General features: G+C 42.0%; 1 protein-coding gene across 1 annotated transcript in view; it reads left to right on the plus strand.

The window, feature by feature from the left end:
• Positions 1 to 578: 578 nt before the first annotated feature.
• The window catches only part of ST8SIA1 (ST8 alpha-N-acetyl-neuraminide alpha-2,8-sialyltransferase 1), a 156020-nt gene continuing 139997 nt past the window's right edge, over positions 579 to 16601 (plus strand). The window contains exon 1 of the mRNA XM_004435446.3: positions 579 to 1464. Coding sequence (XP_004435503.1) covers positions 1229 to 1464 — 236 coding nt within the window. The 5' untranslated portion in view covers positions 579 to 1228. The remainder of the gene's footprint in view (positions 1465 to 16601) is intronic.

A 16601-nucleotide genomic window follows, 5' to 3' on the forward strand; every position in this document is an offset into this window, starting at 1 on the left:
TGGATGCAGTAGCGCCTCTCCCTGCAGGGCGGAGGCGAGGCGGAGGACCCCGGTGTGCACGCACCGCCTCGTGCGCGCGCGCGCGGGCCCGTGAGCGTCGGAGTGTGTGTCTGTGTGTGCACGCGCGCGCGCACGGGTGTCGGCAGGAGCCGCAGCTCCGGGACCGGGTAATGGGGAGGGGGCCCAGCGAGGAGTAAATCTCCGCCGGCCTCCTCGCGCCTCGCTGCGCGTTAATAACCAACCAGTTACAGAAGAGGGTGACAGCGGCAAGGTGACAGTCCCGGCACGCCGGCTGGGTGTCCAGGGGTCAGGTTATCAGCCTGCCTCCGCCACACTCAGGGATTTTTATATATATATATATATATATATATTTGGGGGGGAGGGTTAGGTATTTTTTATTGTTTGCCTCTCTCTCCAAAGAACAAGGGCGGGAGAGAGGGGCGCGCGCTCCAAGCGAGCGTCGCCGCTCTGAACCGGTCGAAGGAGGCAATTTTGCGGGTGGGGGAGGGAGGGGAGACCTTGATTTCCACCAATCCCCGGGCGTGTGTCTGCGAAGTCCGGGACGCAGCGGAAGGCTGCGGCGCGCCGCTGAATTAACTGATGAGAGCGAGTTCTTTTCTTCTCCGGGAGGAGTGGGGAGCGAGGGTCTTGGCAAGCGAGACGGAGAAGCCCGGGGCAGGATAGCGGTCCCGGGCCGCCGTGGAAATTTCCAAGGACTTGGCGCGGCGCGGAGAGCGCGTCTGGGGGGTGCCTGGCGGCGCAGCGGCGCGCGAGGCGGGGAGAGGCGGCGAAGGGCGCAGGAGCATCTCTCAGAGGGGGACGCCGCCGACCAAATGTCCAGGAGGGAGCCGAGCATCTCCCCGGACCCAGGCCGAGGGCGACCGTGATGCTGCAGAACTGGAGGGAGCGACTCGCCACCGCCGCTCTCTGCACTCTCGGAGACCCCAGCGCCCGCCTTCTGCAGGGGAAGCGACCATGGCCATAGCTCGTGACTTGCCCCCCCGGCCACTTCCCCTAGAAAGAAATCCTTGAAAAAGTTGCATTAAAAAAAAAATCCTTGCTCTGACCTTTGGGGCCGTGGGGGCCGAAGAAGTGTGCGTGCGGGTGCAAACAAGAAATCGAAAGGTGTGTGTGCATGGGGGGCCGGCGGTGGGGGGACTTTCCGCTGCTACTTCGCCGAGCGTTGTGCTGAGGCTCTGGCCCTCGCCCCCGGGACCCCGGGGCTGCAATGAGCCCCTGCGGGCGGGCCCGGCGCCACACGTCCAGAGGGGCCATGGCAGTACTGGCGTGGAAGTTCCCGCGGACCCGGCTGCCGGTGGGAGCCAGTGCCCTCTGCGTCGTGGTCCTCTGTTGGCTCTACATCTTCCCCGTCTACCGGCTGCCCAACGAGAAGGAGATCGTGCAGGGGGTGCTGCAACAGGGCACGGCGTGGAGGAGGAACCAGACGGCAGCCAGAGTCTTCAGGTACTCCTGCCCTCGCGGCTCCTTCCCGCTCCTGTCCTTTCCTCCCACTGCGTCGAGGACAGGGGCACCGGCGAGGACCGCCTCGCAGAGGCATCCCTTTCATCCAGTCTTTCTTGTCCTACTCCCTTTCTTTTCCATTCCCTACCTGGAGACTAGTCAGGGGCCCTTCCTCACCCGCTTTCCCCAAGAGATGTGCAGACACCTGCTTTGCCCATGTAAAGCCTGTAGGCATTTCTGTCCAAGCTTGAGTTGTAGTCAACGATTTGCCGATAACCAGTGGGAAGGAGAACCCAGGCTAACTTTGTCCCTTGCACTTAATGAGAATTTGTCTTGGGCTCTGCAGACATTTGAAGCTATAGAGAACTAGAAGCAGGTCCGAGGCCTCTTCCTGAGGTTAGGCGAATGGCTGGTAACATAAATCACTAATGAGGGGAGTGATGGGCATATCTTGGGCAGTGAAAACATGGACACGCAGCCAGGATCCGGTTGCTTTGTGTAGTATGCCCGTAACAAACATAGGACACTTACTGATGCCCTACTAAGATCTGGCTACTGTGTGATTTTATGTTGAAATCTCAACAACTTTGAGTCTCATAACAGATATTATCCCCATCTTTCCAACCACGGACTGTCTTCGGAAGGATGAGTTACTTCCCCAAGGTCATGTACCTTTGAGGTGTCAGAGCTGGAATTTTCATCACATCAAGCTCTCAAGCTCCCAGCTCTTTTTCTTTTCTTAGATTGTGGATGCCTTCTGAAGGGTGGGAGATGTGCTTTAGGTAGGGACTTGAAATCAGAAAACAAACAAAAAACTAAAACCAGGTTGGATATCAGAACCCTGAGGATTACTTAGAGGTTGTGGTTTCCCCTCCTTTCTGTGAATTTCAGTTTAAGTGTCTAAATATAAGTTCTTGGCAGCAGGTGTTGTATGTAGATTGGAGGGAAAGGAGAGCTCCCCTTCCTCTCAGCTTCCCTGGGCGTGTTCAGGGGACACACCAGTGCTTCCATTGATGTCCCTTTCGCCTTCAGTCCCTAGGGCTGAAGATGCTGCAGTGGGTCCTTCCTGTGACTGAAGTGGTCTGGGTGGGGAGTGCTTTCCTTTGCTCTGCATAGGATCTTTCTAGGCAGTATATGGGCGGGTGAGAGCCAGCTTAAACATTTTTCGCTCCCGTTAGTTACAAATGTTCAGAAACATCTATAAATTTTTAAAAACTTTTAAAACATATGGTTTTCCTCTCCATCTCAGGCCTGCTCCTGGAAAGAAGGTCAAAGATAATAGCCATTTCTTTCAGGGGAAGGCAGCTGAATTCTCTAAACTGGGAGGGAAGACTTGCCTTCTCTCTCTTTTTTAGAATTCTGCTATCATTAAGTTAAAAAGTAAACCCGCTCTCCTTAAACGTGTAGAAGGGCTAATTTTCTCTCACCTTCACGGTCTTGATTGTTGGACTCAAATGCACCCAAAAGGCATAGCATCCAGCAATTCTTTTCTCTAAAGACAGAAGGTACTTTCATTTCAAGTGATATAAGGAAATGAGTGAAGAACTTCCCATTGGTTTGCAATGAAAGAGTCCATTTTTTTGTGTAAGGAGGAATAATGAAGCTGTGTTAGAGAATAGATTTCTTTTGGAGGACATAATCAAGTGGAAAACGCTTCATATTCTGGGAAAGACAGGCTGATCGTTTCTGAGACACATTTGCCCCTTGCTGTCTGTAGCCTGGAGTAATCTTCAGTGTGTTTCGCTGTCATTTGGTCTAGTCTCTGTGTGTGGAGAATTACTTATTAAAATCCATACACTGTAAAAACCGCCTAAACACCTATTCCTTAAAGTTAGTCCCTATAAAACCGTGTAAGAGGCACCATGCTTATTGAAAAGAGTTTGGACTTCAGAGTAGAATCCTGGATTTTTAGACTGGCTGTGCCATGACTAGATAAACAGCAGAGTATCTTTGGCAAGTTACGCTCTCTCTTTGAGTCTGAGTTTTCTTGTTTATAAACGAGGATAATAGTATCTACCTTGCAGGGTTGGTATAAGATTTAAATAAAAAAACTGATGCCAAGTGTCTGGCATGTTTACTTAGTCAATGATGTTATAATTGTTATAAATTACAGTTTTCTGTATATATTACAACTTGGATAAGAACATCTGGCCAGACCATAAGAATTTGGAACATTTCACCTGCTAAATTTGCGGAGAAACATTACTGGTCCCTATCTTGTGGCATGCCCCCCTACCTCTGTATACTTCAGTTAGTAAACAGGGATGAGGAGTTTTAAAAGATAGTAAAAGTATCGTGGTTTGTTAAGTCAAAAAAAATTTTTACTCAGCATGTTTAATAAAATCCATTGTTTTTTAACATCTGGATTGTTAGTTTATGGGTAGTCATATATGTTTGGTGACATTTGACAGGTCAGCCAGAGGCCTTTATTATGTTAAGAAGACACAACTTTGGCAAACAGGTATCTGTATTTTCCAGTCTGAAATATCTTCTGCACAAATACAAATATATATACATGAATATACAGTATGCACTTATGTGTGGGGATATATGTGCCTTTATTCATAAACCATGGAGTGATGTCATGTATATGCATAACTATAGATGTATATTCATATATACATACATACCAATAATTGCCGTCAGTCAATCCACCACTATTTAGTGAGTGACTACTATGTACCAGATATGAGTTAGGCCCTGGGGATAGCAGTGAACAGGATGGACAGATTGCTTCCTCTGAGACAGCTTACCTCCTACTACAGGGCGATTGACCAAGTGCTGTTAAAGGCTATGAAAACAAAAGAAAGTGTTTCACTATGTTTATAAGCACCAGAATTTCAGATTACATTTTGTCCTCTGCGTTTCCATTTACTTTTGTGATTTTCTTCTTCTCCTGGCTCAGAACTTAAGTACTGACTTCTCAGAGGGGAACCTTGACAAATTGCATAGGAGAGGGCAGCAAGAAAGTAACAAAGCTGCAACAGTTCTGAACTAAATAGAAAGTTTTCCTAACAACCACCTGGCGATAGAAAGGCAACTAACCCTGTCATAGAAACTTAAGAAAGTTTCTGTGCAACGCTTGCTGCTTCTGTTTGAGTAGTCAAGTAGTGTGGGGAAATGCCAAACCGGAATGGCATTTGTCCGTTTCATCAGGTCTTTACCTATTTAATTTGCTTCTCAGAAATAAACTTCAGCTCAGAATTTATGTGCAAGGCTTTATTCTTGGCACCTGACATGGTAACAACAACAAAAATAACAAAACCAACAAATTATGAGGTACTTATTATCTGCCTGGCATTCTGCTAAGTGCTTTAAATGTATTGTCTCATTTAATTCTCCTAAGAACCTTGTATAAGTGGATACATTATTATCCACATTTATAAAGGTGAACATGGCCTAGTCCCTGACATCAAGAGATTTGCTGTAATCCCATGGGACAGGCGTATATGTATATAATTAACCAGTTGGAAATTGGGCCATCAAAGAGAGGCATAGTGAAACAGAGCAGAGTGAAAAATGCGTGGATTGGGGAGCTGTCAGAATATGGTTGCAGTTCTGGTGGTATCCATTTCTAGTCGTGTGGTCATTGGTCAGTTCAACTCCCAGACCTTCAGTTTCCTCATTTGTAAAATGGGGTTTGGAAAAATTTCTTGCAAGTTGGTAGTGAAAAGTACATGATAGCATACAGAAAGCACCTACAAGGATGCTCGCCACATACCTCTGTTTAACATGTGGTCCTTATAGCAGTAGAAACGCAAACGAAGTGCTTGGGAAGTTCACAGAACATGGCATTTAATTCTGCGAGAAGGAGGGAAACCAGAGAGATGGTGTTTATACTTAGCCTTGAAGGATGGTGAGATGGGGTAATAGTAAGAGGTGAGGGCATGTTCCAGGCAGAGAGAACAGCAAAGGCCAAGGCAAAGAGATGTGGAAGATGCCTGGTGTCCTTCCTGTATGGAAAATTAAAAAGCCTCCCATGGAGAACATAGTAGAAAGGCGGATTGGGAGGTAGGTGGAAGCCAGGTCACAGTCTGTGCATGGGCTTAAGGTGTGGCTCGTGAGAAATGAACAAACACCAGGTATCCACGGCCACTGGCTGTGTGTCAGCTGTCAGCAGAGATGGCACATCACTATTACTGGTGAATTTGAGGATAGAGTTTGTGTTTGGCCAAAGTACTTTGAAAATCCTGTCTACTCACTGGGTGGTAACCATTACTCTAAGCAGGTGTGTTCATCTTTCTTTTCCCAAATTCTGAACGGAACACTACTCTAAGCAGTTCTAGCTTAATATGGCTTCTTTTCTATCCCTATTTTTGAATCTGTGGATACCAGAAGCTTCAGGTATTTCCACAGCTGTCCTGGTGGCCACGGAAGGGCACTGCGGGTGACAGGGATGAGATGTAGGTGCAGCTGTCTGTATATGTGGGGTGTAAGTTTTATGTTTGTTAAATTGGAGATATATGGAATTCACTTTAAAAGTAGTTTAGGAGGGGGCAGACCCCGTGGTGCAGCGATCAAGTGCGAGCGCTCTGCTTCGAGGGCCCGGGGTTCGCAGGTTCGGATCCCAGGCGTGCACTGATGCACCGCTTATCGGGCCATGCTGTGGCGCCGTCCCATATAAAGTAGAGGAAGATGGGCACGGATGTTAGCTCAGGGCCAATCTTCTTCAGCAAAAAGGGGAAGATTGGCATTGGATGTTAGCTCAGGGCTGATCTTCCTCACACACACAAAAAAGTAGTTTAGGAAAAAGATGGTTTAATGAGTTTTGGTGCTTGAGAAAATCAGCTTCAATTATGTTACGGATTGACACGTGAAAAAACTTCATTAGTAATAACCACAATAGCAAAATAAATCATTAACATTTATTGGACACATAAAATGTACCAGGCCGGGCTCTTAGTGCTTATTATATATGTTACCTTTTGTCCTCATAGCAACTTTATCAAGTAGAGACTTGTATGTTCTTCATTTTACAGATGAAGAAATGGAGGCTCAGAGAGATCCATTAACAAAATGATAGGGTTGGCTTTCTAACCCAGGAGTATTTGATTTTAAGCCTTATGCTCTTTTCCTGATAGTCTTGGATAAATGAAGTATTGCTGTATATATCTCTTATAATCTGGCCATGATTACTTCTCCAGCATTACCTTTTATCAGTGTTCCTCCTTATGCTCTAGTAATATTGGTAAGAGTTATAGTTCCTGAAATAAGTCAGGCTGTGTTGGTTTTGCTTATGCATTCCCTCTGCCTGGAATGATTTCCTTCAAGGCCACATCTCCCACGCTTTACCTGGCCAATTCTTACTCATTCCTGGACAGTGTGTATAGTGGTTAAGAGCAAAGGTTCCAAAGTTAGCTGTGCTCAAATCCTGATTCCACCATTTTCTGTGTTCTTCAGCAAGTCAGCCTTCATTGTCCATTTCCTCATCTGTAAAATGTGATTTCTTGTAGGATTGTTGTGAGCGTTAGAATAGATAATGTGTTGAAAATGCTTAGAACTGTTTCCGGCGTACAATTAGTGCTTAATCCGTGTTAACTCTCCTCGAGGCAGCTTCGCTTACTCCTTACTCCTTCCTTCCTCCTCTCTCTGATTTTTTTTATACCTTGTGCATATTATTGCATTTCTTTCATTTATGTAAAATATCTGCTACTATATGTCTACCACTATTACCACAGAAGATGCTGGAACTGTAACAGTGAACTTAACAAAATTCTTACTTTCTTGAGATTTATAGGCTAATGAGGGGAGACATAATAAAGAGATAAATATACAAATATTTGGTAGTGACAGGTGCGTTTTTCATGCTATATTAGAAGTGCAAGTTTATTTGTCTGCCTGTTCTGCTGACTTATTCATATTTGCATTCCCAGAGCTGAGCACAGTGCCTGGGACACTAATTTTTGTTGAGTTACTGTGTGAATGAACATTTTAGAAAGATGTGCGGGGCCAGCCCTGACGATCTAGTGGTTAAAGTTCCACACTCTCTGCCTCAGTGGCCTGGGTTTGTTTCCTGGTTGTGGAACCACACCACCCGTCTGTCAGTTGCCATGCTGTGGCAGCAGCTCACATAGAAGAACTAGAAGGACTTACAACTAGGATATACAACCAAGCACTTGGGCTTTGGGGAGAAGAAAAAAAAACAAAAAACAGGAAGATTGGCAACAGATGTTAGCTCAGGGCGAATCCTTCTCTGCAAAAAAACCCCCCCCAAAACAGGTTTCTCTCTAAAAAAACAAAAAAAGATGGAAAGATGTGGGATCACATCTTTCAGTCAATCAGTAAACAAATATTTAATGAAGTCCAGCGCTCTGCTTGGCCGTGTGGGGATCAGAGGAGTAAATGGCATCCTCTCTATCTCAAAGAGTTCTTACTCTAGAGCAGAGTTTCCTGGTCTCAGCACTACTAACATTCTGGGCCAGATAAGTCTTTGTTATGGAGGGCTGTCCTGTACATTGTAGAATGTTGAGCAACATCCATGGTCTCTGTCCACTAAATGAAACAAGCAGATATGTCTCCAGACTTAGCAAAATGTCTCCTGGGGGGGCAAAATTGCCCCCTGATTGAGAACCACTGCTTTAGAGAAACAAAACCAACCCAGTCTACAGGATTTAAAAAACCCAGAAGATATTATGTAATTAAAAGCTAAATTTGGAAACTAGCCTATAAATGCTTTGACTACTGGAAGAGGAGTGAATGAATTGTGCTTTGATAGATGGCCAGCTCTTGGTTAGGGAAGGGTAGGGCGAGGGGATGTGTTTTAGGAAATTTACTATAAGCAGCTGTCTCTGTCGAAAGCTGGTGTGAGAGCTGGCTCAGGTTCTCATCAGTGCCCCCCTTAGACCCTGATAAGAGGAGCCCATGCTCTATGTCCTATGTTTTAGGGGGGCCTCACTCTGGTCTTACCCCTTCTCAATGGGGCAAGGCATCAATGAGGCCTTTGTAGAAGCTGCAGTTCCCTGCCCGAATGACCCAAGCCCGCTTCCACAGCCTGCCTGCTTGTGTGGGGCGTTCCCCCATCTCTCATCCTGAGGGTGGCTTGCCCCACTGCTGTGTGCACTCCTAGGCCCAAGGGATGGCCAAGGAACAGCTCCTTGCGGGAGGGAGAAGCTGTGGAAGGGACTTGGATGTGGGACTGTGGGGTTCACATGTGCACATGGCGGGGGCTCTCTCTGTGTCACCATGTTCTAGTGCCAAACCTCCTGGAGTTTGAGAAGCCTAAATTTGAATGTGGCATTTCAGGTTGTTGTACAGGTGTATTTGTCCAGGGAAAAGGATAGGAGGATGGAACATATTTTTTATCAGTTTGTTGATTTGATTATAACTTTTAAATATTTAGATACCTTTGTACTTTTGTCCTCTGCCTTGCAAAAAGGGATGGTTTTTTGCAACTTTGGAGCCTGTTAGTTTTCATTTTGGAGAGGAGTGTTTAGGAAGCTAGTTGGATCAATTGAATAATGGTATATGTCAGTGTAGAGTATGGCCAGTTTTGTCTTTTGACAAAGTTATGAATCATCTTGGAAGTAACGTTGGCTATGTACCATTAATGCAATTCCTTATGACGGAGTTGATAGATTTCTAGTAAAATACAATACTTTGTAGCTTTTCATTCTATTTTGGCTCTATTGGGAGCTGTGTGACCTTGAGCAAGCTTCTCAGCCTCTCTGTTCCTTTGTTTTGTCATCTGAAAAATGGTATAATATACTAACCTACTGCATAGGTTTATGATGATAATTGAGATAATTAGTGTAGAATCCATAGCCATCCTCACCTGGTTGGTGAGATGACAGGATGCTTGTTCCCACCTAGAAAGAGTCTGGACTTTGGGCCCCAGAGAATCAGATTTTGATCCTGGTTCTGTCATTTATTAACTTTTCACCTTGAAAAATTTGCTTGGCTTTCCCAAGCCTTAGCTGTGGGTGGCAGAACTTACCTTGAGAGGATTAGGTGCTGAATAATTGCTAATTATTAAGACATAATGACGAGAAAAGCTGTTTCTCGGGACACATCCTATGCCTATCACTTGTACCTTCGGTAACGGAATATATGACAATGAAATGTGACCTTATGACACACCTTTTTCTTCCATAGTGTTAGTATAAGGACACTATAAAATGGCCAGCAAAATTTTAAGGCACAGAGCCCTGCCCAGCCATAAATCACCTATTCATTCATTCATCCATCCATAGTTACTAAATGCCTATTACGTGCCAGTTAGATGCTAGGGTACAGTGATGAAAGTGAGACATGGTTCCTGATTTTATAAAATTTACAGTCTAGTCTAGTGTCGTTAGTTAACTCAGTAAGGAATTGAGTAATGTGGTGTTCCAAGGGTTGCGGTTTGTCTGTTTCAGGTAATTATGCTGAGTTTTGGAGCGATTGATTTTCTTCCCTTCTGTTGGACTGTCTTCTAGCTATGGCATTGTGTGAGGGGAAAGCAGCCAAGACCATAGGAGCTGTGTCACTCCTTTAATTAGGTGCCAGGAGAAAGCTGAAATGAATTCAGAGCTACGCATTCTCCATTATTCAGGGCTTAAGTAACCGAGTACACTACCAGAGATTTCCAAGTGAGGGTAATGAGAAGGGGCTTTTTGTGAACAAAGTGCTTGTTTCAATTATTGATACAACAAATATATACATGATTTTATGGCGCCCATGCTTATTTAAAAAATTTATGTGTTTGTTATTTATCTGACTTTGGAAGTAATAGATACTTACTGTAGAAAAACTTAAAATGTAGTAAAAAAGAGAAAAAAAACCATTCATAATCCCATTCCTCAGAAATACTCATTGTGAACAGTGGATTGTTTTTGTGCATATTTGTTTGCATATATTCATATTACTAAATTGTGTGTATTTTGTATATTTACTTTTATGTCCTCTATTCACTCAATGTTGTATCTTTGACGTTTTCTCATATAATTAAACAATTTTTTTTCTTTTTGAGGAAGATTAGCCCTGAGCTAACATCTGCTGCCAATCCTCCTCTTTTTTGCTGAGGAAGATTGGCCCTGGGCTAACATCCATGCCCATGTTCCTCTACTTTGTATGGGATGTGACCACAGCATGGTCTGTAGGTCCACACCCGGGATCTGAACCTGTGAACCCCCCGGGCCGCTGAAGTGGAGTGTGCGAACCTAACTGCTATGCCACCAGGCCGGCCCCCTAATTAAATAATTTTTAACTTCCAAACTTGTGATAAAATAACTTTATGATTTTCATTTTGGAAAAAAAAAATTATTTACCGTGAGTTTTTCTTAAAAAGTTACCATATTGGAACAAATTACTTTCTTCAAAAGGATCCTTAAAAGAGATATTGAAATTTGTGTGTGAGATTTTTTTGTTGTTGTTTCTTTGTATATATTTGGTAAACACTGAACATGGGAAAAAGCCACATTAGAGTTCTACTTTCTCAAAGTTGGCATTTATTTATTTATTTTTATTTATTTATTTTTTGAGGAAGATTGGCCCTGAGCCAACATCTATTGCCAGTCTTCCTCCTTTTTTCCTTTTTTCTCCCCAAAGCCCCAGTAGATAGTTGTATGTCATAGTTGTACATCCTTCTAGTTGCTGTATGTGGGACACCCCCTCAGCATGGCTGGATGAGCGGTAAGTAGGTCTGCGCCCACGATCTGAACTGGCGAACCCCGGGCTGCTGAAGCTGAGCACACGAACTCGATTGCTACGGCACCGGGCCAGCCCTCAAAGTTGGCATTTAAATGATGAAAGCAGTACTATTTTCATTTGTAAAAGTGACTGATGTTTAATCACCTAGAGACAAAAATTGCTAATATTTTGGTATTGTTAAAAAACAGAATTCAACTGAGTGAATTTTAAAGATCTTATTAGCTTTATTCAACAGTTCATGAATCGGGCAGCGTCTCACCTAGCAAATAGAAAGGAGCTCCAAAGAGTTGTATAAAATGAAAGACTTTTATAGGTAGAAAGGGGGCAGGACAAAAGGTGGATTGTTTCAGGCAAGGTCACCTTCATTTGGTGGACAGCAGGGGTCTATCTGGCAGATTACCTCACAGGTGCTGACTAGGTAATTCCAGATTGACTGGTTTAAGATTCCACTCCTGGGAAAGGTTGAAACTGTAATTAAGTTAGGTGTTAAGTCTCAGTGTAGTGATGTGAGCTTAGCACAAGTGACTCCATTTTGGGCCTATTGTCTCTTTTTTTAACAATTCCCCCTCTTGATCAGACTCTCAGGTTAACCAAGAGGTGTGGTTAACATTTAAGGCATTAGTGCCACTCCCAGCTACCGCTCTAGAGTTCTTGCAGTTTTCATTGATCCTCTGTGTGATATTCACAGATCATGATGTTTTTTGCTGAATCTCTGTGATATTCGCAGGTCATGACTTCAGGTTCACATTTTTTAAGTTGGTCATTCTCTTCTTTTCTTTTCTGATGCTCTTGTCTTCGTGGTTTGTGGTTAGTGGCTGCAAACATGTTTTTAAAACTTTTGAGAGAATACAGTGCCAGGGAGACTACTGTGACTGTTATAAGCAGGATAATTCTCGATGTCTGGAGTGCACCTTGGAGACATGGTCCCCAAGACCCAAACCAATCAAAATCAAATAAATCAAAGAAAGACTCCTTTGAAGGAGTCACTGTCTTAAGCCAAGTGGCTTATTTAGTAATCTTATGTAGCTGAGTTTCAACTTCCTTAGAAGTGTTAATCCAGGTGCAGCAATCCAGGTGTTGGCCCCAGCACATACACCTCTTTGTTCAGCTAAGAGACAATCAAGGGCTATCCTATTATCAAGAACAACTTTCGCCAGAGAGTCTAAGGATTTTTGCTGTGTAGCTATTGCCTTAGCAGTGGATTCCGTAATACTTTCAAGAGTTAAGGAGAAATTCCTGATCATAGCCTCGTTTGTACTTATTCCTAGCTAGGGAAGTAGGAATCTGCCGAAGGGAGCTAATTTTGAATCATGAATGCCTCCTGGTAATTCTCGTTTGAGTCTGTGGCTCAGGGCTGGAAAGGTGACAGCCATGAGGCCAGTAAAATTTAACGGTCTGTAGACCACACAGGCAGTTTATTTTGGTTACCCTTGCCTTGTGTCCCTTTCTTTGTGCAGAGCCTGGACGCAACATCGCCAAGGTTTGGGGTTGTTAACTAGAGACAGGGAAATGGACCCCCAGGGTTAGGGAGCCTGGCACAATACAGAGGGGTGTGAGTTTGTTCCAGAGAAACTGAGGCATTGGAAATTAGGGAGAATTTTGTCATGGGAAGAATTATAGGGTCACCAGCATCATGGCAAATCCAATAGTCATTTGGAGGTTGGATTACCCACCTTTGCAACGGCCTGAGATATGTGAACGATGGGCATTATCTTTCCAGGCCAGAGCAAGGCAAACGGTGGACAGAAGTATCCTAAAGACCTTCATAGTGTAAGAATTAGGAAAAGGGTGGTTGGAGAGGGAAGGAAAAAATGGAAAGAAACGTTCTTGATCTGACATCTTGAGAGGAAGGAGTCTATCTCGATGTCAGCTACTTTTCTACCAGGTCAATTTGGTTTTGAGGTCTCCAGGGTTTGCACAGGACCAGATCTCAGGTGGAGCCTTCTTTAGTTGTGAAATATGCACCCAGGTTTCAACACCTTGTAATTTGGCAACAATGTCAGTAATCAAGAGTTCTTGGGAGATTCCTTTCCTTGAGTCTCACTTTTGCAAAAACATCAGAGTAAAACAATAACTGTCTGTAAATGACAAAAAACTTAAAAATGTTCATGGTTAAAGATCTGATGAGAGTCCATTGTAATGGAATTGACAAGGAAATTTGGTTATTTCTGTGACATACAACATTTTAAGATAACTGGAATTATGACTGATAACATTATACCAGAAAATATCACATTTCCAGGAATTTCACACAATTTCTGAAACACTTATAACATATACCTTACAAATACAATATAAAGAAGGCTTAGTATTACTTCTTATTTGACCATGCTTCCCATATAATTTAACATAGCAAATAAAACTAATTAGTTTAATATTCTCTTTTTATAAGGAGAGAGAACAAACCTTTTGAGATGTTCCAGAGGCCCTCTGGAAGATCCCCAAATTATTTCAAGATCAAAAAGACTTTATTTAGAATTTGATTTTGGGGAAGTTTGTCAAAAATATCAAAAGGTTTTAAAACTGTCGGTCAAATAGGATCATAGGTCACTCAGAAACAATACTTAGTTATCCATTTAACCTAAGTGAAAATTAAAGACTTTGCAGGCAAATACAGAAAGTTAAATAGTTGTTAAAAAAAAAAACACCTTAGCTCTTTTAATAGGGAAGACTCAGTTCTCTTAAGTAATCAAAGATCTGCTAAAGACAACATGAAACACAGGAAATTATTTTGATAAAATGTAGAATCTTTGTCTCTAGGCAGACTACTTTAAAAGTAAAGAAAAACCTTTCATGATCTCTTATCAGGAGCACACCAATAGTCCAAGAAAACTTTGTCCTTTTAGCAAAGAGAAAACCAAATTCTGATGTTGCACTAACTTGCTTTTGATAACTCATTTTTTTTACTCAAATAGATTCATTTTAGTCTTTTTTTTTTTTTATAATTTTAATTAATTTATTTTTTTCCCCAAAGCCCCAGTAGATAGTTGTATGTCATAGCTGCACATCCTTCTAGTTGCTGTATGTGGGACGCGGCGTCAGCGTGGCCGGACAAGCCGTGCGTCGGTGCGCACCCGGGATCCGAACCCGGGCCGCCAGCAGCGGAGCGCACACACTTAACCGCTAAGCCACGGGGCCAGCCCAGATTCATTTTAGTCTTAGTCAGCTTGCCCATGTATAGAATTCTTTTCCCAAGATTTTTTTTTCATAAATCTTCTACAACTTTCTTTTTTACATTCAAATTTTGTGCTTTGTTTTTCCTCTTTCCTATTCTGAAATAGCCAGCCTCACTTTAGGACAAAACTACTTTCTTTTCTCTCAACAAAAACGTATCTCCAGTCCTCATTCCTTCTTTTCCTAAAAACACACATCTTACTTTTCTTGCATACAGAGATGTTTTCCTTATTATTTCTAATGGCTTTAATTACATATGTTAGAATTTTTAACCCTTAAAAATTTTCATTTCTAGTGAAAATAAAGAAGTAAACAATTGTGAATGGTCTTTTACATTAGCATCTGTGCCTTCACAGTTTATAAATATGTTTCATAATTTTTAGAAACATACCTTAATTTTTTTATTTTAATTTTTTAATTTTTTTCTTTTATTGATGTCATAATAGTTTATAACATTGTGAACTTTTAGTTGTACATTATTGTTTGTCAGTCACCGTATAAATGTGTCCCTTCACCCCTTGTGCCCACCCCCCAACCCCCTTCCCCCTGGTAACCACAGAAACATACCTTTTTTATAATGCAGTTTTTTAATGTGGAACAAGACGTGTACTAACAGACCCAAATAGCTTTAGTTTCTCTGTAATAAAAAGCCAAAAAGTAGATAAACCTATATTCAGTAATGTTTTAGTATTTTATCTTATTTGGAAATGATCTAGATGTTTAATAACTATCCATCATTTAATTTAACTTAGCAAAACTTTAAGGTTTCAGGTTACCAAAAAAGATTTGGGGAAACTGTTTAAAAAGTTTGCCTAAAAACTTTTATCTCACTTGCATCTATTTAATTCACTTGTTTTTAATAATCATGTTTAGATTGCTTATGAAAATTTCATTGTACTAAGTTATTTTTCTTGCAGACAAATTTTGTAACAGATAACATGAACTTATTTGACTGATAAACCCAGGTAGAATAAAAGTTATATGTCTGCATTATATTCAGTGTTGCTAACTCTAAAAATGTGTCTATTTTAATTAAACCACCAAACTTAAACTTAATACCGAATATTTTCCTAGATCATGTGAGTCTGAAAAGTGTTTGGGTTAGTTTCTATTATATTTCTGATAATTTTAGGAATACTTAATTCATATAAGCACTTAGTTTTCTTAAAGCCAATTAAATAAAGCTCTTTTACAAATTAATTTTGGCAATACCATTTGGAGGTTAAAAAAACCTTACATTTACAACATACATTTATAGAAACATGTAAACACACAGACTGATGCAGAGACCTCACAGCTTTCCTTTCAAAATACAAAACTCACTAGTTATAAAAGAAGTTGGATCCAACCTGTGTTTCTGGCAGATGAAATCAATTAAGGTTTCCCGCTCAGATGGCTAAAGTTTTTTACTAATATTTGTGGAGAAGACACTCAAGATTTTTCATTTGTCCAAATTCCAAGTAACCTTTCCCCCTTTTGTGTATCTTCTGGTAAGAATTATCTCCCGGAACTTTGTATTTCAAAGAGATGGCTCGGATGAGAGTTCCTGGAGAAGACGAGGTAGCACATTTACATCTCGAAGGCACAGGGAAAGAATGCAAATTCCTCTAAGAAGCACTTTTGTTTCCTAAGGCCAGAATTTTTACAGTACTCACAAACCTTTTGAGATACATAGGCAACGTTTTGGGATTGGTCAAAAGGATAGAATTTTGAGATAAATAGGCAACGTTTTGGGATTGGTCAAAAGAATTGGTTCCAGAGTTGCATTTCTGGTTTTGCAAAGATTTATAAGATATGGACAGTTGTTTTTAATTCCTCAAAGAATTGGGTTACGGCCTAAATGATATCAAGGGGCTGATCTGCCCATCCAACCACACTATCCCCAGTCCGCCTCTTTATATGGGGGGAGAAGATTTTCAACCAAGATGAAAATCAAAAGATTTCCATGTTCCAGATTTAGAGCTTTGTCTGGAATATTTTTATAAATCTTTCTACAAAGCCTTCAGAAAGTTTTCTTTTCCTCTGGATACAAAGATTCATTTTATCTTGGGTGGGAAGGCCTAAAAAAATAGTTCCTACCAGGCTGTGAATATCAGCCCTCAATTTGGCCAACTTCTGATCACAGAGCTACTTAAAAAAACCTTTTAAATATCTTGTCAGTTTTCAGCCATGGCTAACAGTAAATATTTTTGGCAGTATTGAGCAACCCCTTGGACTCAAGAGGCATCCCAAAAGAGGGTGCAAAAGATATTTTATATTTCTCTCTCTACTGGGTACTACAGACAGAGATCTGGGAGAGCTGACTCTGATAAGAATTCTCACCCTTAGCTGGCTTCTGC

Source organism: Ceratotherium simum, chromosome 17, assembly GCF_057802395.1.
Source record: "Ceratotherium simum simum isolate JZ-2026a chromosome 17, ASM5780239v1, whole genome shotgun sequence".
NCBI classification, from domain to species: Eukaryota; Metazoa; Chordata; class Mammalia; order Perissodactyla; family Rhinocerotidae; genus Ceratotherium; species Ceratotherium simum.